Here is a 22987-nt window from a genome sequence, read left to right as displayed (position 1 = left end):
TACCAATGGTAGTGACTGCCATTTTTATTTCCCAGAATTCCCCTGGGAATGTCATTATATGTAGCATTGCTCCCAGGGAATTATGGGCGGTGCGGTGGGGATTACAACCCCCAGCTGGCAGATGGCAGGATAAGCTGTCCTGTCATCATTGTGAAGCTACCGATGGTGGCGGCTGCCGTTTTCATTTCCCAGAATTCCCCTGGGAATATCATTATGTCATTATGTAGCATTGCTCCCTGGGAATGATGTGTGGGGGGATTACAACCCCCAGCTGAGAGACTGCAAGATAAGACCTGCCATCACCACTGTGCAACTGGAGGTGGCGGCAGAAAGAAGTAAGCCGGAGAGGCAGTTCCCCCACCACCACCTTTGCACCCCTACCTGCCAAATCTGGCCACAGATCTCACTGGAGAAACTCTTAAAACCAGCCCTTAATATGGATATTGATATATACACAATATGACTCCTTTTGATTAATCAAAGATGGTAATTGCAGTTATATGCTGCTGTTTCAGGGAGGGGTTATTTGTTCTTACAAATTTTGCAAGGGACAAAGATTTCCAGACCGCCCACCCAAAATGTTTTCCTTTTGTTTGTTTTCGCCTGTGCATTTCCTGCTGCTTAAAAATCCACATTTCCATCTCCTTCAGGCAGATGTCATCTGCTGTCTTTCACGACTGATGAGTTGGTGTGATGAGCAGATGGTGGCACATTCCAGCCTTATGAAAAGGAAATGCCTTTGAAATTGGACAACGTGGCAATTAAACTACGGAACTGCCTGCCACAGGACGTAGGTTGGAGCCAAGGTTTGGGAAGCCTTCAAATGGACGGGTGCTGGTTTGATGGGTCAGCAATAGCAGTAACAATAAAAAATATTTCATACCATGCATATTTTTAGAGATGGAATCCAAGGCATCCACATTCTGAGGCTCAAACCAATGGCCATTTATCATTCTGCAGCACTGTTCAGCATGCAAATTGTTTTATGACTGTACTCTTCTTTATCTGCCCTGAGATCTTTCGAGACAAGGTTGGTGGAGAGCTGGGCCACCCACGGAGTTCCTAAGTGACGCGGCTCTCCCGCGCCTAAGAACCTAACACTGTAACCCCTGCATCATACTGCCCTCCAGCTAATCTTCATATGCTTAAGGGAAGGAGCTGATCTATACTTTTAAAAAAGGAAGCATGTGGTACAGTCCACTCATAAGGTGGGTGGGCCTATTATTACGTGTTTATTACATTTTCAGCTGGCGAACAAAAATAACCTCCTCCCATTTGCTATCCCTTCAAAATTTTGGCAAATTTTGGAGTGGGCTAATTTTGGGGAGGGTTTGTGTGGCTTACCTTTCTGGGGCATTCAGAGTTGGTGGGGGGGGCAGGGGGAGAATGGCAGCTGTCACAAGGAATGATGGCACCATTTTTTTCTGTCAGCTGCCATTTTTCTCCCAGAAGTCTTTGGAACGATGCTGTGGGCAGGGCATTCTGGAATAAGAACTGTGCTCACCAACTGGTGTCACAGAAGGAGAGATCTTGGCTGAGAGAAATTAAAAAATCACTGCTGTCAATGGTAAACCCACCCCCCATGAAATCTTCAAAAATTTTGTCCCCTCAAAAAATTGCCTCCAAATATGACAAGCCATTTTTGTCCCTCTCCCCATGTTTGAGTTGACTGTTCTCCATGGACACATCAAGCTCTCTCATAATTTTTTAATATTTCCTGTCTACATAAAACTTGCATATCAGGGACAAGACTATGTCAGAACCTTTGCCATAACATGCTACCTCTCTACAATCAGGGAACATTTGACATTAAGGAGATTTCAGACGTCTGACACTCCCTCCCCCTCCAGCATTGTGAAAGCTGTACTGTGTAATTCCCCCCTTTTTCCTATGATTGTAGCTCAAATCTTTGAGTCTGTAATTAGGTTCTCTTCACCCAATCCATCCCGGAGACATAAGGTGAGTAGAAGAAAGCCACCACTACAAACATGAACACATATTGTCTGAAATGACCCAAGATGACAACAATTAAGGAGAGACAGATAAACTAAACATCAGAGAATCCACTGCTATACCAACCGCAGAGAATCCACAGCAAAACTAACAGCAGAGAATCCACTGTGAGACACTACAGAAGTAATGGAAATGGATGGAACTGACCCTCTTACCACCCTGATATGTCACCTTGGTGAACTTATCAGGTTGTGTTTTTTTTACTCCGCTTGGATGCTATATAAAAGGATTTCCTGATGTGCTTGGAGGAAAAGCATCTCTTTCAACAACAAGGTGTCTGATTAGGTTTGGATTAGGGTTCTCTGTTACAAAGAAGATTTGAGAACAAAGGCATGGCCAGCTGCCATAAGAAACACCTTGCTCTGCTTCTAGGTGTGGAAGCCCAACACAGTTATGACACCGAGCCTGTCTCTGCCAGCCAGACGGAAGCAACAACGCACACACACCACCATGATTCACGATGTGACCTATTCCCTGTGGCAGATTGATATGAGAAATCCCACACTTTGCACAATAGGATATTTCAGGCCGCCGCTGCAACGTTGAATTGACGAATCGGTTAGATTGGCAACTGGGGAAAAGGGGTGTGGCCATCTGAGAACCCCAGAAGACTGGATTGGTTTTCCAAAAGGGCCAGATTTGGCCCAGGGTTATGAGGTTCCACACCCCTTGGTTAGACAAATTGATTAACAATGAATATTCTACGATTCTATGAAGTAGTTGACCCAATGAATTGAGCAGCAGGGTTTTGTTTTTTAAAGCTAGTGATTTTTAATGCAATTACTTAAAAAACACACACACAGGTGGCATCTTATTTCATTCATCCATCCATCTATCCAAGTCTCTGTAAGCCACTTTTTAAGGTCAAGCCTCACTAAATAATGTATTGAAAATGAATGGTACAAGATAAATTAGGCATATCAGATAGCTGTACAGCTACTATGAGAAAAAGCTGCTTTCAGACACACAAGCTACTTACACTATTAAAGAAAGGCAGCTATGAAGAGATACGTTTTCAGTTGGAAAGGCCTGTATTCAAGAGGCCAAGTGTAAATTCATCTGAAGGGAGTTCCATAATTGTGGGCCCACCACCGAGAAACGGTGCCTATTGTGAAACAGGCATAACATCATTTAAAAACAAAGAGAAAATTCTTCTTCCTCCCTCCCCTTTTTGAGCTAGCTTATCATTTCTCCTCTCATACACAGCAGAAATGTCTCTTCTAATAAGAGGGCTCCTTCCACACCATGTGCTTCCAACAAATTAAAAACAAAAAACCTGCTTCTTTCCTCAGAACGATTGCAATATTTGCAAACATATTTATAGCTTATCATTGCATTGAGTCATTGGTTAAAACTATGAGTTTGCCAAGCTGTCTTTAATCAGCCCTAATAATGTTTCATCCAGTCATGAAATAATTTGTTCCTTAAATTGGAACAAAAGAATTCCATCAGATCTTTGACTGAGCTCATTCATGCTGTAGTTTGTTTGTTTGTTTGTTTATTTATTTCATTTCTATACCGCCCAATAGCCGAAGCTCTCTGGGCGGTTCACAAAAATTAAAACCAGTTATTTGTGCTGTAGTTGTGTTTCCTGATGGGCAAATTAATCAATTTCCTGTCCTTGTCACTTTCCAGTGTTTTCACCTGTAAAGCTGTTCTGTCCTTTTTCTGCATACATTTGTTAATTCTGGGGTGATGAAACATAACCCCCATGAAAATTTGCATTTAAATAAAGCTATTTCCTCTGAAATGAAACGTTCTGTATGTGTCAGAACATTCGAGAAAGATGAAAAACCATGGATACCTACAGACCGGGTCAGTTCGATTTGAATTTGCAATGACCGAATTTGCCAAGCATCCCAAGTAAAGCATGATCAGGATTATCATAAAGCTCTAAACTCTCAGCCTTAAGGGCTGCCTTTGAAGAGTTTTGGAAACACCTCTAAAATGTGGCATGTTATGTGTGGTTATGTTAGTTTTTCATCAAGGGCCACTTCCAACATTTTCAGAAACCATCCATCTACAGCGTACCTCATTTTCATTTTCCAGCAGCAGGAAGAGTTTTGACTCTTGACTGGAGACATAGCACACAAATCCAAGCTTATGCCACCTTAGAATCATAGAATCCTAGGGTTGGAAGGGGCCTCCAAGACCATCAAGTCCAACCCCCTGCTCAGTGCAGGAAGCCTGATTCCCAGGCGGTCTCCCATCTAAGTACTCAGCTTCCGAGATCAGACGAGATCAGGAACATCCATCCCTTTGCTTGTCAGCTTCCTGTTTGCTTCTGGGCTCAATCCAGCATGCTGGTATTCATCTTTCTTGCCCCCAGAGCCTAGGTATGGCTCCAAAACTGCCTTCTCCCTTATGAACCTGCCCACGTCTAAGATTTAGGGATGGGAGAGAAACTCAGTTATCCCTCAAAACTGGCCCTTCTCCGAATTTTGCAAGGGAGTTCCCTAATCAAATACTTAGTACAAAAATGCATATGTTAGGGAAAATAATGTTCAAAAAGATATTATATTAGGAAAATTGCTTGAAAAACGTGAATATTGGGCAAACATGTATACAAAAATGCATGTATTAGGGGCAATGCACACAATGATGCTTATAATTTTTTATGGGAACTTAAAAACAAAAAATCAAAGTTGGGGGTGAGCCTAACTTAAGACTGGAAAAATGAGATATGGAGAGAAACCAAAATTGAAAGATTTGTCCATCCCTATAAAGATTGGCTCCAGAAGATGTGCTCTGTATCCCACCCACCATTACAGACTCAGTGGGCAGGTATATGAGATGGAGTCTTTTTGGTGGTGGCTCTGAAACTGTAAGAATGGCCTCTTCTTCCAAGACCTCTCTCTTCTCACATTGTGGTGGACATTGGGCATTGGTTGTTTCTGGAGATGTTGATGCTGCTGCCATCCTAGACCCACTTATTGGGGAGTTAAGTCTCACTGAATTCAACAGACATACTTCTGAGTAAATTTAAGTTTTAGATTTTACAGGACAATGCTGTCAAAGAGTTTTCATCCTATTGCCACTGTGAATATATATATATATATATATATATATATATATATATACACACACACTCACACACAATATTTGTATACCGCTCCATATCTAGGACAGATTTTGGAGCAGTGAACACAAGAAATAAAACAGTAAGAGGATAAAAAGATTAAAACACCAGATTAAAAGTATGCTATTTTAAAAACAGAATACCAATAGAAACCGTGTCTGGTCAATTAAGGAATGCCTCCTGGAAGAGTGCTGTTTTCAGGAGGCGCCGGAAACAGCAGTGTTGCTGGCTGCCTGACCTCCAGGGGCAGAGAATTCCAAAGAAAGGGGGCCACCATGCTGAAGGCTCTTCTCCTGGTGGACTCCAAGTGGGGCATAGGTCCATGTGGGAACCACTAGGAGCAAGCCCTCCAATGACCCCAGTGAGGCAGAGATAAGAGAGAAGGCGCTCTCTCAGGTATCCTGGTCCCAAGTTGTGTAGGGTTTTGTAAACCTTAAACCTTTGTAAACCTTTGTAAAACTTAAACTGGCCCGTAGTGAATAGGCAGCATATATATATATATATATATATATATATGTGTGTGTGTGTGTGTGTGTGTGTATATATGGGGGGGGTGTTCTGTGATTGCTGCCTATGTTCACAACATGTGTTTAGATATTTTGTAAGCTACGTTATTTTCTAATAGAATAGAGAAGTTCAAAAAACTCATTAATTGAAAGAAAGAAAGAAAGAAAGAAAGAAACCAACTTTATAAATTGGCTAGCAGTGTTTTAGGTGGGGTTGCTAACTTTGGAGTTACACTCCAGATTAACATGGGCTGCCATGGGCAAGCCCAGTGGGATGGCGCTCGGGTAGGTGGAGCCAAGACGAATCCAGGGTGGAGCCTGGAGTAATCTGGCCGTCATGGGCGGAGCCAAGATGGCATCTGGAATTTAATGCCTGCTGCTACCCCATATTGGTTACTGAGTACATACTCTTTTAAAATAATATGTATTGGAGAGCCAGTGTAGTGTAGTGGTGAGAGTGACGGACTGGGAGCCGGGAGATCCGGGTTCTAGTCCCCACTTGGCCATGGAAGCTCACTGGGTGACTTTGGGCCAGTCACAGACTCTCAGCCCAACCTACCTCACAGGGTTGTTGTTGTGAGGATACAACGGTGAGGAGGAGGATAATGTAAGCCGCCTTGAGTTCCTTGCGAGAGGGAGAAAGGCGGGGTATAAATCCAATAAATAAATAAATAAATATATGTTCTGTGATTTGGGGGTGGGGCGTAAATTATGGGCCAGTGTATACATTCAGCAGAATCAAGCGGAATGTATTTATTACATTTACATCCCCTCAGATTCCACGGTTGTCCTGTCAGGAAAGTGGCAGGATAGGACAGCGCTCTCTTTGGGGGCTGAATCCCATGCCAAGGAAGAGCCATAACAGCATCTCTGACTCTTAGTCAGTAGCCCCGTTAGTACTAACGGGCCTCAGCAACTGTCCGGTCCTGCCACGATCTAATGGCTGCTGCACGCTATTTTGTTGGAACCAAGGCTGAACTGAAATGCACCCCTACATTTTGTGGTTCACGGGTGACAAAAGTGGGGGCCACTTTTGGGGGGAGGAATTTGGGGAGGAATTGCAATAGTGGGAGGTGCAAAACTCACTAGTGCTCTTCCTGCCTCCACTGCTGCCATCTGCCAGCTTCAAATTTCCCACACTGTCACCTTTAAGCTGTACCATGCAGACTCTCAGTTCTTCTGCATAATCCTGAAGGTGGCCTCCAAATTTCAGGGCCCAAATTTCACCCCTCCTCTGAATTTCAAAGGACCTTTGCAACTGCAAACTTCCAGTTCCATTCTAGTTGTGTGTGAAGAACTTACGAGCATAGGCTAAGCCTTGCTGCCTGGTCCATAAGAGCATAAGAAGAGCCATGCTGGATCAGAGCCTTCTCCTCCCTTAATTTGATTAACCCCCATTTAAAGCCATCCAAGTTGGTGGCCATCACTATATTTTGTGGTAGCAAATTCCACAGTTTAACTATGCACTGTGTGAACAAGTCCTTCCTTCAATCTGCCCTGAATCTCCCACCAATGAACTTCATGGGATGACCCCACTGGGTTCTGGTATTATGGGTGAGGAGGAAATGTCTCCCTCTCTACTTTCTCCGCACCAGGCATCATTTTGTACACCTCTACCATGTCTCCCTTTACTTGCCTTTCTAAATCAGCCATCCTTCCAGCTGTTTTGGCCTACAACTCCCCTCAGCCTCATCCAGCATGGCCAATGGTCATGAACGATGGAAGCTGCAGTCCAACAAACACCTGGAGGGCATCTATCTTGGGGAAGTTGGATCTAAATCCAGCAACCGGTTTCCCACAAAGCCAGGCAGATGCTTTCAGGAAGCCCACCCACATGGACAATTGGAGCCAAACATTGAAAGCTGGTGCTGCGGGGTACCATCTGTCTCATCTGGGATTGCTTAAAGGCAGGATACCCAGTGAAAATAGAACATGGATTGAATCCATCCTAGCTGCTCTGTGTATCCATACCTTGGGCCTTACACACCAGTGCAGAGCGTGGGTGATTCTCTGCATCACCGGCAGGAAGACAACGACAGCCAACGGACAGGATTCTGCAACTGATTTTGCAACTGAATGCCCAGGTGAGTTGTGGAACGCCCCAAAGAGTGACAGCCTCCCTCTAAAAGAGTTGGGAGAATAATCCTCTTTAAAAGGAAGGCATGGCCGGCCTCATGACACAGACATTGGGTAAACGCAAGAAGTAGGAGGTGCCATATCTCATATTGCTAAGTCCTGTAAAGCCAGGAGGAGACAGAAAGAGACAGACAGACGGGCGCAGAGGTCTTTGGAAGAAAGAACACACACACAGAGACACCACACACAACAAACATGCAAGGTAAGGGAGAAAGGAGACACGGAGTTTGCTGTGTCCGTGCGCGTTCGTCTACTGGATGGGTGGGAAGGGGCTACCCTGAAGAGGGCACTCCTCAGGGGTCGTTTCAATTTGGTGGCACGCAGCCTGGAATGCAGCTGGAAGTGTGCCAAGTGGTAGAGCATGCCCCTGCAAGTCCTGCCGATAAAAACTCCCTTCGTTAAGCTAACCTGTCAACGAAAAACATCTGGAACAAACGATGGCCGGGGGGGGGTGCAGGGAGAGAATTCCAAAGTAGGGAAAGAGTACATGCCCGTGGAAGGGATTTCCACAGCCTTCACAGACCACCAGGTCTTATCTCTGTTGTATAACAGGGATGGGTTAACTTGGGCCTTGCTGGTATAGCCAGTTTTTCACTTCTGATTCCTGTAGCCCACCGATGCGTCTTCAATTTGCACAAAGTGAGGGCGCATACTTGGCTCTTTCACAGCTGAGGCCTAACTAAATCTATGAGCAATGATACTGTAATGCTTGCTTAGGAACTTCAGAAACGCACTTGCTTGCTGGATCAGATCGAGTTCAATAGTGCTTCCTCCCAAGGAGGGATGGGGAAGACATTTGAGTTCACATCTGAACATGAATGGATTTAAGTTTGTACTTTCAAACCACTGTGCGGACCGAAACTCAGGCATCTTCTGAAATTTGCAATTGTCCAAATTTTGTAAGAGTTCCCTGATCAAAATCTGGAGACAAGAATGTGTATATTAAGGAAAGTAACATTAAAATTTATTATATTCAGAAAATTGCTTGCAAAAACTGTGTATACTAAGCAAAATGCATACAAAACCTTTGAACCAGTAAGTGGACTGAAACTCAGGCCTCTTCCGAAATTCACAATTGTCCGAATTTTGTAAAAGAGTTCTCTGATCAAAATCTGGAAACATGAATGTGTATATTAAGGAAATTAACATTAAAATGCATTATATTAGGAAGATTTTGTGGAAAAAACTGTATATTAAGCAAAATGCATACAAAAATAAGAGCATAGGAAGCTGCCGTGTCAGATCCTTGGTCCATCTAGCCCAATACTTTCGATGCTGACTGGCAGTGACGGCTCTCTGGAGTTTCAGAAATGATTTTTTCCCTAGCCCTACCTGGAAATGTAGAGGATTGAACTGGGAACCTTCTGCTTTGAAAGCACCACTGAGCTCCATCCCTCTCCCCAAATGTATTTGCAGAAACATGCACAAAAATGCTTATGAATTCTCATGCGAACTTAAAAAAATAATAAATCTCAAAGTCTGGGATGAACGAAATGAAAGCCTAGAGGAATTCTCAAAGTTCAAGGAGAACTGAACTTAAGATTGGAAAATTGAGAAATGGAGAGAAATCGAAATTGAAAGATTCATCCATCCCTACACCCCAGTTTAATGGGTATAGGACTGCAAGGCTAAGAAACAGAAGGATCTTCCCAGCTTTCCTTTTTTCTTGAGATGTTGTGGGGAAGTTCATCCATAGTCCCACTTCGCTGCATGTTGTAAAAACCTTGTGAGGCTCAAGGCAAACTCTTTCACTGTGGTGGGGACCAAACTGCTCACAGAAACCCCGTCAAGATCAGATCGTTGTCAGAACAAAGGTGCCCAGTGATGACATTTTGTATTCTCTCTGGCATTTCTAAGTGGGACAATTGAAATCAGCTGTGCTGCTGATGTAGCTTGTTTTGTTTTTTAAAACATTTTTGATGGGGTCAGATCCATTCCAGAGCAAATTACTCACACGTTGGTCCCACTGAAATCCACAAGACCTGAGTTCGTCTGTCACTAACTTTTTTTTTATGTTGGTTTCAATGGGGCCTAAGTGCAACCAACTAGGTCTGGATCCAACCCATTGATTTAGCCATCCAAATGAGATCCTTTTAGAAATGGGACGTTGCTTTGGGTCATTCCCCATGGATACTCTGGGAGGCCCCCAAAGCAGATGTGGGGATTGAACCTGAGACCTTCTGTGTGCAAAACATAGGAACCTCCACTGGGTTACAGCCCCTCTTCAACTTAGGAAGCAGCCATATAACCAGTTGGACCTTTGGTTCTTCTAGTTCAGTATTGTTTATACCAGGGGTGGGTAGAAGGTAGATCAAGATCTACTGGTGGACATCCGGGCAATTTGCAGTACATCAGCAAGGATCTCAGAATCCCAATTATTTATAAAATAATCCCCCCCCCCCCAGTCCTAAGCTGTACTGCAGAAATGAAGAAAGTAGATATTTGTGTAGAAAGGCCGTGAGCTCCATTCAGTTCTGGCACTCAAAACAACTCGGAATTCTTTAATTCTGAGGGTGTCTCTCTTGCAGTGGACTCTGGCTGGTGGATCTCAGGGGATCTAGTAAGATACACAGTAGATCTCACAAGCCTGAAGTGTGCCCAGCCCCCCTTATCTATTCTAGTGGTGGTCAGAAGGTCAACAGGGATCTACCGATAGACTGGCAAGGGTTCCTGACTCCCAAGATTTTGACAACAGCAAATACAATTGAACATTTTGGGTTAAAAAACAAACATATATCTCTGCCAGGGCTGGCTCATCTCTTAACCTCAGTGTTCCTCATCTGTAAACTGGGAGATGATCTCTGGGTGATTCTGGAGCAGATCAGCCCGGGTTATACTAATCACTTATCTCTTAGCCACAGTCAAAATGGGTATTAATTGGGTTGCCTTTTGCCAGGTCTTAGTTTGTGCAGCTCTACCAGTCACTTTGAGAGTTTTGCATTAGATTCTCTGATCTATAGGAGCTGAGAGGTAGACCTGTATTTATAATACTGTGTGTAGTTCATGGGGTCCCTTGTGATCAGTATTCTTAACCTGGCTCTTAAGTGAACTTAACAAAAAATCTCATAGTTGGGGACAAACCAAACTTAAGATTGGAAAACTGAGAAATGGGAACAAAACAAAGTTGACAGATTGATCCACCCCTAGGTGTTTCTAAGACCCAATTTACAGACAGTGGGAGCCAAGACATAAGAAACTTTGCTCAAGGCTCTATTTCTGGTGTTACTTCCTGGAGGATGGGCATCATGTTGGATCCTTCCTTAGAATGGTTAACTGTGCCACTTATTTTGATTGTGGGATGGAGGTCTGTGCCTAATATTCCTTTGCACCTGAAAAGACGCCAAGCTTTGGAAGTTACATGAAAATTTCATTCCAGCTCAAGCGAGCAACCCAAATGGAAACAGATGCAGGATTCATACAAGTACAGAGACAAGGCCTTCTCCATGGTGGCTCTGTGTCTTTCAAACACTATCCCCAGATATGTCCTACTTGGTTCTTAGGCTGCTACTGTTAGCAACTGGATTAGGAGCTCATGCTTTCTGTTCAAATGCTGTTTGAATCTGGCAGATCAAGCTGAAACTTGTCCCAAGTTTCATCATCTCCTGCTGCTGTTTTGATGGTTCATTGCATCATGTTTTTTTAAAATACCCCCTTTTTTTTAGTTTCTGCTTTTGACTCATTAACTCATCAATGATTTCTTTGTATTTTTTGAAGCTGCCTTGAGTGCCAATAATGGGAAAGTGGCAAATACATTTTTAAATAAATTTAATATTAAAAAAGGATGGGACATAGATCAACAGATAGGTTGGTAGGCACAGAACTTATACAAGACGGTTTAGCGTAGAAAGAAAGCAAGGCAGGGGAGATATTATAGATTCTGTAAATCCCAGGTACAAATTATGCCTGGTGTGGAGAAAGTAGAGAGGGAGACATTTTTTATGTATTTATGTATTTATGTATTGCATTTATATCCCGCCTTTTTTCCTCTTACAAGGAACCCAAGGCAGCTTACATTATCATCCGCTGCTGCCATTTTATCCTCACAACAACGACCCAGGGAGGTGGGTTGTGCTGAGTCTGTGACTGGCCCAAAGTCACCCAGTGAGCTTCACGGCCGAGTGGGGACTAGAACCCAGACCTCCCAAGACCCATTCCAACACTCTAGCCACTACACTCCCTCTCTCCTAATACTAGAACCCACTGGGGGGCCATCCCATGAAGCTGATTGGTGGGAGCTTCAGGACAGATCAAAGGAAGGACGTCTTCACACAGTGCAGAGTCAAACCATGGAATTTGCTACCACAAGATGTAGCGATGGCCACCACTTTGGATGGCTTTAGAAGGGGGTTAGACTGATTCCTAGAGGAGAAGGCTATCAATGGCTACTAGTCAAAATGGCTATGTATTACCTCCATTACTGGAGGCAGTATGCCTCTGAGAACCAGTTGCTGGGGAACATGGGTGGGAGGGTGCTGTTGCACTCATGTCCTGCTTGTGCATTTCCCACAGGCAGCTGGCTGGCCACTGTGGGAACAGAAAGAATGCTAGACTAGACACACCTTTGGTTTAATTCAGCATGGCTCTTCTTATGTTCTTAACTTGCCCCAGCCTGTTTGGTCTTGAGCCCTAGGACAATAAGCAAGAATTATCCACCTTGTGTAAAAAAATAAATAAAATGCCATTGTTTCAGATCAGGTGTACGCCCCAGAAGGGAAGGTCAGCTTTGGGACTCAGCGGATGTGCTCCCAACTTTGTAAACTGCGACGACTGAATTAGACGCAGTCATTGAAATGCTCCTTCCGCAGCACAAAGAAATCTAGGCCATCAGATGCCAGCCCCCTGGTTAAAAATTGAAAGATGCTGGCAAGCTCTAAATAGGAAACTGGACTTTGGCAGCAGAGCGAAGAAGCCCGCTGCCATGCTTACATGCCGTGACCTGGATGAGAGGCTGGCCTGCAGCATTGGAACCATGCTCTGGGATATGTGGATTCGTACTAATAAAGAGGAAGGTGCTTTTAACATGTGCAGAGTGCCGTTCCCTCCTCCCTTTGAGGAGAGAGGACTCCTGCATACCCAGGATTGGAGTGGGGGGTGGGGGTGAAGCTTTGGGTTAGAGAGAAGGAACTGGGCCAATTAGTCCAGCTATTTCAAGAGGGGCCTGCTAGAAAGAGGCTTCCTGGAACTCACAAGCAGGGCCTTTCCCTTGTTGGCCCCTGCCACAACAGTGGTTATTCAGAGACAGACTGCCTCTGAACATGGAGGTTCTATGGTGAAGAGCTCCCAATAAACCTCTCCCCCATGAAATTTCTTCTCCTTCATATAGTGCAGTGGTTCCCAACCATGGGGCCCCAGGTGATGTCGGACTAGGGAGGTGGGGGGCTCTCCCACACTGGAGGCAATCAAGATGAGGCTGGACAGTCATCTGTCAGGGTTACTCTGACTTGGATTCCTGCACTGAGCAGGGGGGTGGACTCGATGGTCTATGATTCTATGACTGCAACTCCTATCATCCCTGATTATTGGCCATACAGACTGGGGACCCAAGGTTTGGAACAGCTGCCGCCATCGATGTGCGTGGTGCCTTACAAAATACAACCGAACAGGTCTCTGCCCCGAGGAGCATGCAAATCTAAAATTCGAGACAACGCAGAGAGGCCATCTGAGCAAGTGGCTGTTCTCCAGCCCTGGCGGCCATGAGTATAGAAATGTAATAAATAAAATAAAATAAATAAATGAGTTTCACAAGCTATATTACGTCGTTACATGAGGCAGGGCTTCCTGTTGACAGCCCTGAGCCTGAACACCGCAGTGTTTCATGCGACGAGCCCCTAATTCTAGAAGAGCACCCTTCCCCAACCTGGTGCCCTCCAGATGTTTGGGATTTTAACTCCCATTGGCTCAGCCAGCTTGGCCAATGGTTAGGAGGACTGCTGGGAGTTGTTGCCTAAAACATCGGGACCGGCATCAGGTTTGGGAAGGAGAGGGACAACCTCGACTGGAGTCCCGGTGCTGATGTCAAACAAAGTCACATCCAAAAAAAAAGATTCAGAATGTCTCCTCTTGGCAAATAGTCGGTAAAAATGAGCTGAGATATTAGCTCTGTGTCATGTTCATGCCCAAGGGAGGGACCCACAGGTGTGATGCGAGCAAGTCCTTTCACGCTTGACCTGCTCTGCTCGGTACAGACGCCTGCAGAACTGTCAAGGGCTCCTTGGAGGCCTCTCTCAGTCTAATTCAGTAGCCAAGTCCAGACACAGACAAAGGGATTCTTTTCAAAGCTTTATTCCTCTTTTACAACTTAACAACTCTACTGTTAGCAACTAGATCTGAGCAGCACAGTACCTATGCCCTAAGTTGGAACAGTTGGTCCCCGTTTGAAAGGGAATCACTGGCAGACCCTGAATGTAAGGGCTAGGGAGAGTCCCTCCCCTTTTCCCTTGGAGCCTCTGGGCGCAACCGTTGTTTGTGTGCCAACCGGGCACTACACCGCCTTTCCGCGCCCTCCATTTGGCGCCGCTCCCTGCGTCGGCGTCACGCATCCAGCAAGTCTGCTTCCCGCGCTCTGTCACTCCCGGGACTCCTATCTAAGCTAGGAATGCCGGTGGGAGGAATCTCTGTCAGCTGTTGGCCCTGGGAAAGATGAGTGCGCTCCTCTCCCAGGAGCGACCCCTCTTCCTCAGAATCAGAACTACTCTGGGATTTTATGGGCTCAGTGCCCACCCTGACAAGAACTCACACACCTGTGGCTGCTTCACTTCGCTCCCTCCATCCACTGGGGGGGGGGGAATTGCTCGATCCCTCTGCTCTGTTACAGAAACCACTGATCTCATCCTGCCTTAACTGTGCAATCCTATACATGTCGACTCAGAAGGAAGCCCCGTTGATTTCAGTGGGGCTTACTCCCAGGGAAGGGGGTGCAGCAAGGGTCAAGAGACTGGACTCTGTGAGCTTAATCCCAGTTTCTGCATTTGCGTGTCATTTGCAGAGAATCGCACAATTCATGCTGACTCGCTATTTGTTCCCTTTTTAAAGGGGTGCGTGGGTATTGGGGAGAGATACACCAGCAACCCAGATACAATAATACGGCTGTCGCACTTAGTCAATACATCAGTTGAACGGGCCTGCAATGGCTGCCAGTCCATTTTCAGGCCCGATGCTGGTATTAACATTCAAAGCCCTTCACAGCTTGGGGCCAGTTTATCTGAAGGATTGCCACCTCCCATATGTGCCTGCCTGGACCCTAAGATCATCTTCAGGGACCCTTCTCCGTGAGCCCCTGCCAAAGGAAGTGAGGTGGGTGGCTACCAGGAAGAGGGCCTTTTCTGCTGTGGCACCCCTGTTGTGGAATGAGCTCCTGAGAGAGGTTCACCTGGCACCTACATTGTATTCCTTCCGGCACCAGGTCAAGACCTTTTTATTCTCCCAGTATTTTAGCATTTTAGCTTCCTAGTCTTATAGCTCTGGTGTTTTAAATCTATATTTCAAACAGCGGTGTAGTGGTGGCAGGCCGCGCTGGGGCTTCGCTCTGGCACTTTTTTGAAGCCAGCCCCCAGCCGGGTCGCAGTCTGCTAGGGAAGGAGGAGGGAGCAGAGGGAGTGCAGGAGGCTGCCTCTTGGCTGCCTTTTATTTACTGCGCAGAGCCAGCCAGACAAAGGGAGCGAGCGAGAGAGGGAGCCCGAGGGAGCTCTGCAGCCTCCTCTCACCCCCACCCCATTCTCCTCCTCAGCTCTTGTCTTCTCCACCTGTCCCTGTTCCATGCCTGCACACCCGTCCCTGCCCTCGACTCCTGCAACACCCGTTCAGGGCTGCCGCTGCTGGCCACGGCAGCAGCAGGAGAGTGGGGCAGGGCGGGCGGGGTGCTGCCACCATTATTTACTTATGGGGCAGGGCAGGTGGCTGGTCTGTGCCAGTTTTTAGGATTTATCACACAATCCTATGCATGTTTACTCGGAAGTCAGTCCCACTATGTTCAGTTGCCAGTTAGGCTTTCTCCCAGGTAAGTGTGCATAGGACCACAGGCTTAGCTGCCTTCCCGAGATCTCTGTAAATTTAATTCGAAATAAACAGCCATCGGATTGCACTGTTAATTCTTGAACATCAATTTCCACAGTAAGCGGAATTGCCAAATGCAAGCTGCTCTGTCAGCTACACTTTTTGGCACAAGGCTGGCAGATACCTGGGCAAACAAACCCTGGCAGAGGAGAGGGCAACACAAAAAAATCAGTTGGGGGGAGAGGAGAAAGGAGGGTGTGTGTGTAGACGTTTCTGTTGCAGGATGGGAGAGATATAAGGAAGGAGCTTAGGGAGGGCTAATGGGTAATGTTGGGAGCTAAGGGAGTGTGCAAGGGGGCTGTTTAAATGAGAAAGGATCTGTCCATGAAGGCTGAGTTGAGAGAGCAAAGCTTCCATAGAGTATCGTATTTTGAAACCTAATGTTTGTGAGCGAGTGATTGATTAAATGAAAAAGATTAACACCCCTGCATTTTTTCTCAGACAGCCAATTGAAATACCCCTGCCTTACTCTCAGCTGCACTGTTTTGGGATCCCAGCTGAAGGCTGTATATCTTACAAAGTTGTACAATCTTAGAAGGGGCCATGTCCGTGAGGGGGCGTTGCTCTGGCTGCCGCGAAGGGACCCCACGCTTCTGGATTTGCCACTACGCTACTGATTTTAAATCTCTGCATCGCTGCTAGGATTTATTCTGGTCGTACTGTTACTTTGTGGTTTTAAGCTTTTGTATTTGATATCGTTTCATGCTGCACTTTGTGGTTTTAATTTTTGTGAGCTGCCCAGAGAGCTTCAGCTATTGGGTGGCATAGAAATAAATAAGGAAGGAAGGAAGGAAGGAAGGAAGGAAGGAAGGAAGGAAGGAAGGAAATAAATAAATGGGCCATTCAGTTTGATTCCAAGATGCCATCTGATTCATTTAAAAAGGGGCGAGGAACCTCCAGATCACGTCCCCTGACCCCAACCCTTTTCCCCAGTCCCCATTTGTTTCATGGTTTCCCAGATTTTATGCAGCTCCCCCAACCCCATTCTAAAAGGTTGAAATGCCTCTCATAAGGCTGAGTGACTGGCAGGTAGAGCTTTAAGCTGGAACAGGCTGGTGTTTTGGCTCCGCCCTTTAGCCTTTGGCTCCTCCCTGTTAGCCTTTGGCCCCACCCACCACTGGAATACAGCCCTCGGGCTGAAAGAGGATCGACACCCCTGATTGAAATCATTTTCAATGCAAATATTTGCAATATTTGTGGACGGCACGTGTTGAATTTGAAGATGCCTCCCCTCCTATGGGGGATCAAAGAGGGAAGGCCTCTTTAAATATATATGCTCTTAAAAGACGTTTTAAATGCATAAAAAATACCCACGCCAGGCAATCACCATGGCACTAAAGTCCGAGAAAAACGAATGAGCCAGCATCGAAATAGAAAGGAAAAGCCATGCCAGCCATGGTCAAAGAACCTCATTGTCCGGAGAGCTAAAAGAACCTCAAAAGGCTGCTTACAAAAACTGTCACATAGCAGTTGCCAGTTCAGAAGAGACAAAAAGAGAGTGCGCCTCTCCGGAGAATATGTCCCGTATCGTCACCATCTAAAAAACAAAGGCAGTAGCCATGGGCATCCGCTCTTGGGGACAAGGGGGTGCAACTGTCCCCCGCCTGATTCCAGCCATGACGTCAATTCTGAGCACAGCAACAGGAGCTACGGTGCTGTGCCTGCCCCGTCTGTCTCTGCTTCCAGTTTCCAGCCACATGAGTCAGGCTTGGGACAGGACGGAAGGTCAGTAAATGAAACACGGGATGGGGGGATGGCCTCGAGTTTAGCCAGCACCACAGGAGCGCCTCCCCATAGGGCAAAGAGGTAGTGGCATGACCAGGCACCTTCCCCCCAAAGGAGCTCCATCCTGAGAGCAGCAGCAGCGCCTCGGGCTGTGCGCACCTGCGCCGCCTCTCTTGGCTCACCAGTTGCCCGCAACACGGGCAGGTGAGGCCCAGCCAGGAGAGGTCAGGAAATTAAACTGGCGCTGGGACTCCATCGAGCTCTGTTGAGAGAGGCTGCGATGCAAATGGTCCAATGTTGACCTGGAAGGGGAGGGGAGGCCGGATTTCTGGCGGATTCTCCAGATTTCCAGATTTCACTTTTTTTAAAAAAGCAAGTCTGTAGCCCTTGGCAGAAAAATCACCATGCACAACCCAAAACGCATTTATTTATTTATTTTCTATACCGCCCAATAGTCGAAGCTCTCATGAAGCCAGATGCACAGCCGCTATCCCGCCCATTCATTTTGCGAGAAACTCGCCCGCTCCTGCCTTGTAGCGTTTTTAGCCAACGAATGCAGTCACAGCGATGGTTAACACACCCGCTATCTGGGTGTGTTCACTCTTCTGGGTGTCTTCAGCCTTTTGAGGGTCTCTTCCCTGTCAGGAAGTAATTACGGCCTCGTAAAAAGCAATTTAGAAATCCGAGAGTTTCCTGTAGCTGGATTCGGGCAGTCATGTGTCTGCCAAAAAACCAAAGGGATCAGCAAAGACAGGAGTTTGTGATCCTTCTGAGTCAGATAAGAGACGGAGACAGAGATATAATATGGGAGTTTATAAACATTTTAAAATAACCTTGACAATATGTGCAGGTAAAGTCATCATTATTATATCCTTGCTGTCGGAGGCAGGGCTGTGGCTGAGGAAATGTGGGTGACACAAGTCCCGCCAAGTAGCCTGGTGTTTCTTATTTCCATTTTGTGTGTGCGTCTATGTGTCTTACAGTAGTGTGCGACAACCCTGCAGTGTAGTCCAGTGGTGTTGGTGTTTTAGGGAAAGGCAGGGGGGCTGTGAAACTGATGGTAGCAGGAGTGCAATTTATTAAGGGTTAGAGCAGGTTATTGTGATCTCTCTCTTTCTCTCTCTCTCTCTCTCTCTCTCTCTCTCTCTCTCTCTCTCACACACACACACACACACACACACACATCTTTAAGAGAAGTTGCTATGCTGTTTAGCTCTTGCAGGAGGCCCAAGTGAAACTTCTCCCCATGTCTCAGTGCTGGCCTTGGAGCTGACACAGCTCCACAGAAGTGAGTGTTTTCACATGTATTGTAGAAATAAAGAAAACTGCTGTGAAGGTGCCTGACTCTATTGCGCATTGCCTCTAGAGTAGAACCTAGCAGTGGACTGCAAGCTTAGTAAGTCACCCACACACACACACACACACACACACAAATTGCTGTGCATCTCCCCGCTCCAGAAAAATTCCAGCGAATGCCCATGTGAGTAGCTTGGTTTTCCCAGGCCTGGCCCAAGAAATGTTGCTGCCTGAATGGCACCCCCATGCATCTCCACCCATCTAAATCAAGGTGCATAGTAGCCAAAGCCAGCCAAATTACTGTATTATTCTATCATTATTATTATTATTACATTTCTATACCACCCCATAGCCGAAGCTCTCTGGGCAGTTTACAGAAGCGAAAACATTACATACAATATAAAAAGTTTAAAAGCCGTTTACATAAAAGCACAATATACACAAACAACGCATAGCTAAAAACAACTTTGAACAGTCAGTCCTAACTAAAGACACATCCAGGACTGATTAGAACTCATCATGTGCTGCCAAATGCCTGGGGAAAAAGATAGGTCTTAACCCGGCGCTGAAAAGATAACAATGTTGGCACCAGATGGCCCTCATCGGGGAACTAGTTCCACAGATGGGGGCCACCACTGAGAAGGCCCTTTCCCTCATTGCTGCCTTCCGAGCTTCCCTTGGAGGAGGCACTCAGAGGAGGACCCTAACCGTGTAGTACATGAGATCCCACAAAACCTCTCCCCATCCCTTGCAGTGAAAATATAATGATAATAAGTAAATAATTAACAATTTGCTGCCCTATCAGAACAGTCAACATCTGCCGCCTGAGGCAGTCACCTCACTCTGCCTTACGGTAGGGCCGGCCCTGTGCTTACCCCTTCAGAAGAGTCATTTACAGTATGAAATGTATCCATAAATTGATTTACTCAGTGTTTCTCAAACCGTGGGCCAGGGACCACGAGTCAGGGCCACCAGCCCACTTTCAGATGGACCTCAATACTGCAACCCACCCAGTACCTCCAGTGGGAGGGAGGGGTGGAAGAAACTGGCAGTATGGGGGAGAGGTTACAAGTTAAATGTGAAAGGAGACAGGGAGTAGAAATGACAGATGAGAAAGAATATTATGAGAGGCATGTTGGGAGGGAGGCGGGAAGAAAACAATCTAAAATAAAATGTCCCGCACTCAGAGCCTCTGAATTAGCAAATTCTGCCTGAAACGGGGAGGCTGACATGATCCCTCTAGCGCCAATGTCTGGATTCATTTGAGGAAAGCACAGTTACGGAATGCCCTGCAAAGAGGAAATCACTGTAGTAAAGAATTTAGCAATTTCCAAAGGGGGGTTAGGTATCCATATGAAATTATATCAGTAATTGCCAGCTGATAATGCCAAACTCTGCCCCTAACTGCTGCCATTTTGTGACCGGGGGCAGGGGCCCCCCAGTCACTTCCATCTCTCTCAAGGAGGCTCTGGGGCTGGAAAGTTTGAGAACCCCTGGATTAACAGATTTAGGGTGCAATCCTATGCATGTTTAGACAGAAAAAAGTCCTACAACTCCCAGCATTCCCCAGCCAGTATGCATAGGATTGCGCCCTTAAAGTCACATTACTATATGTCATATAATCTATTTGGGTAACAGCCTAGGGCTGTCAGGAAGTGGTGGTAGCAAAGGCACTGGATACAAAAAGGGGGCTAATTCCAGAAATTTGTTGGGGTAGATAATTGTTTCAGTGGAATGCAGAGCCCACCCTATCCCTTAGATTCAGGGCAGGCAATAATTTTCTCCTTCCCCAGTTGTTCCTCATGTGGAAGCTTCCCATTTCACAGGTGGGGGAAACTGAGGGAAGGAACTGGCCAAGGTAAGATTTGAACACAAGTTTCCAAATCCAGTTTTGGACCCATCCCAATAACTTCACTAAAAATGTGGGGCTGGTTCCAGATTTTGGAATAGACGCATTGACATCAATGGGACTTCAGTTAGTTGTCCATTTCAGTGGGTCTCCTCTAAGCATGACTAAATCTGGTTCCAAACTGATAAAAAGAGCGGCCCTCCAGTGCCAACTTCCATTGTCGCTGCTTGTTTTCTCACATGGCTAATGCACAGGATGTTCAGTGGCATCAATGTGCTTGATCAGATTGTTCGTTTCTCAAGTCGAGAGAAGGTGGAGAGACCGGATCTTCTGCGGTTGGGAAGGATTTGGGCACCTACCCCTGTTCCCTATCATGACGGGCGTGTCACAACCACCTACGCTTTCCTGCCTGTGTCACCCATCAGTGATGCAGCAGCCATGATGCAACCTGGACCCCCACGCCCACAAGCTGGGGGGCATCTAATGCCAGCCCACTCCTGAAGCAAGAGCGGGAATCCCTAGGTAAAGCAGGCAATGGCTAGCAGGTGCTAAAACGGCAGCGATGTTAAGGGGACAACACTCAGAGATGGTGAGGCGAGGTGCTCTGGAAGACCTTTCTTAAGCCCTAGATTCAGTGGGTTGGAATGTTCCCTGAGGCAGGAAGTCAGCACAGATGGAACAAGGGAGAAATGACCTCCATTGTTTCCACAAAGTTTTGCAACTGTTCTTTTAGGAATGAAGCTCTACAAATCTTGCCAAGGCCAGCTTCGGTGTCCTAGAATTAAGGATGGATCTGTCCATTTTGTTTTCTTCCCTTTTCTCCTTTTTCCAGTCTTATGTTTGGTTCATCCCAGACATCGAGCTTTCCAAAAAACAAAAGTCTGAGTGAAAATCCACATGCGTTTTTTTTTGCATGCATTTCTCCTGATGCCCCCCTCCATGTTTGCAATTTTGCCTAGCGTACACATGTTTGGCAAGCAATTTCCCTCAGATCATGCATTTTAACATTATTCTCATGGGCTTCCCATTGGGTCATCTGGGTGACTGCTCTGGGAACAGGAGGCTAAACTAGATAGGCCTTCGGACTGATCCTGCAACTGCATTTTGCCATGGGACGTACAGGTGGTGAACGACATGCAGTTAGGATCATCGACCGAATGCGTGGAATTCACACACGTCTCCCACACAGACTGGAACATTGTGTGTGAAGGAGATCCAAGAGACGCTGTGGTTTTGGCTTTTTTTAATCCCGAAGGTGAAGGCCGGCCAGGAAAGGGCCGAGTAAAACAATGGAACCAACTCCCACCCCCTCATCCTGTGTTTGTGTGTGCGCACACGCAGCTGGCGTTCCATCCTGTGATGTAGCTCCATCCAGTTCTGTAGGACTTCCACTGTGGGATAGATTGTCTCTCTCAAAAGGCATCTCTGTGGACTTTCCTTTGTCTTTTTTTAAAAATGAGGAGAACGGGATCCACAGGGAAAGAACCAGATTCGGCAGGTAAGAAACTGCTGTGCTGATTTTAGAAAATTGTTCTCCGCGAACAAGGCAGAAATCCGTCCTTTTCCTGCTTGAGGGAAAATACGGCATGGGTCTGCTGGAGTTGTATCTTTGTCATGAATTCAGGGGCGGTCTTAACTGGTTTAGCTAATCCACTGGCCCTCAGTTACCTCCTCGCTTCCCTCAGGAAGCAAAAGGGGTCCATGAGAAAGGGCCAGATTGGTTGCATGCCTTGACTGGGTCATGTAGTAGGTAGAATGTTTCTCTTGGATTATTGGGCCATCTGGACATTGGGGTAAATGTGCTCTGTGGGGTGGTCATTCTGGGAGAAATTCAGCAGCAGAACTCCCCCCCCCCAGAAGGAAAAAAGGTTTGGGTGGATTGAATGCACCCAAAGGATGTCTTGCACAGTTGTATATTCTTTGACCCCCTCTTGTGTTTCAAAAGAACCCCCTTTCTGCTACAAGAAAACTCAGATTTGGGGAAACCTAAAGCAGTTGTATTTTTATGGTGGTGTTGGTCTAGGAAAGAAAGAGGGAGGGCTGCATGAAACCATTTAGTGAAACTTGTGAGCAATTATTACAGAGAAGGAATAGAACAGGTGTGATGAACCTCACACCGTGGGCCAAATCTAGCCCTCCAGGGTCCCCCCCCCCATTCCCCTGACTAATACAGGCTAGCAGTAAGAGCATTAGGCTAAAATATGCTGATATTTTGGCCCCACCCATTTTGGTCTAGACAGACCATTGGTCTGACATGATTTAAGGCCTGCCCGGAAAAGAGCAAGCAAGGTTAGCAGGAAAAAGCCCCACCATAAAGCTGGTACACAAACA

At 46.3% G+C, this 22987-nt stretch overlaps 1 protein-coding gene across 4 annotated transcripts in view; it reads left to right on the top strand.

The window, feature by feature from the left end:
• Positions 1–7863: 7863 nt before the first annotated feature.
• S100A16 (S100 calcium binding protein A16) overlaps positions 7864–22987 on the top strand; it is a 28513-nt gene continuing 13389 nt past the window's right edge. For 2 of the 4 annotated variants that reach the window (XM_084824508.1, XM_084824505.1), the window contains exon 1: positions 7864–7936. In XM_084824508.1, the coding sequence (XP_084680634.1) occupies positions 7930–7936 (7 nt within the window). In that variant the 5' untranslated portion in view covers positions 7864–7929. Of the gene's footprint in view, positions 7937–22045; positions 22155–22987 lie in introns of those variants that run through there. The other 2 variants (XM_084824506.1, XM_084824504.1) reach the window with 1 other exon arrangement.

This window comes from Heloderma suspectum, chromosome 17, assembly GCF_057233095.1.
Source record: "Heloderma suspectum isolate Gila_16-S chromosome 17, 16-S_ref, whole genome shotgun sequence".
Taxonomy (NCBI): Eukaryota; Metazoa; Chordata; class Lepidosauria; order Squamata; family Helodermatidae; genus Heloderma; species Heloderma suspectum.
Note: the sequence above shows the minus strand (reverse complement) of the source record. Positions and strands in the feature narration are given on the sequence as shown.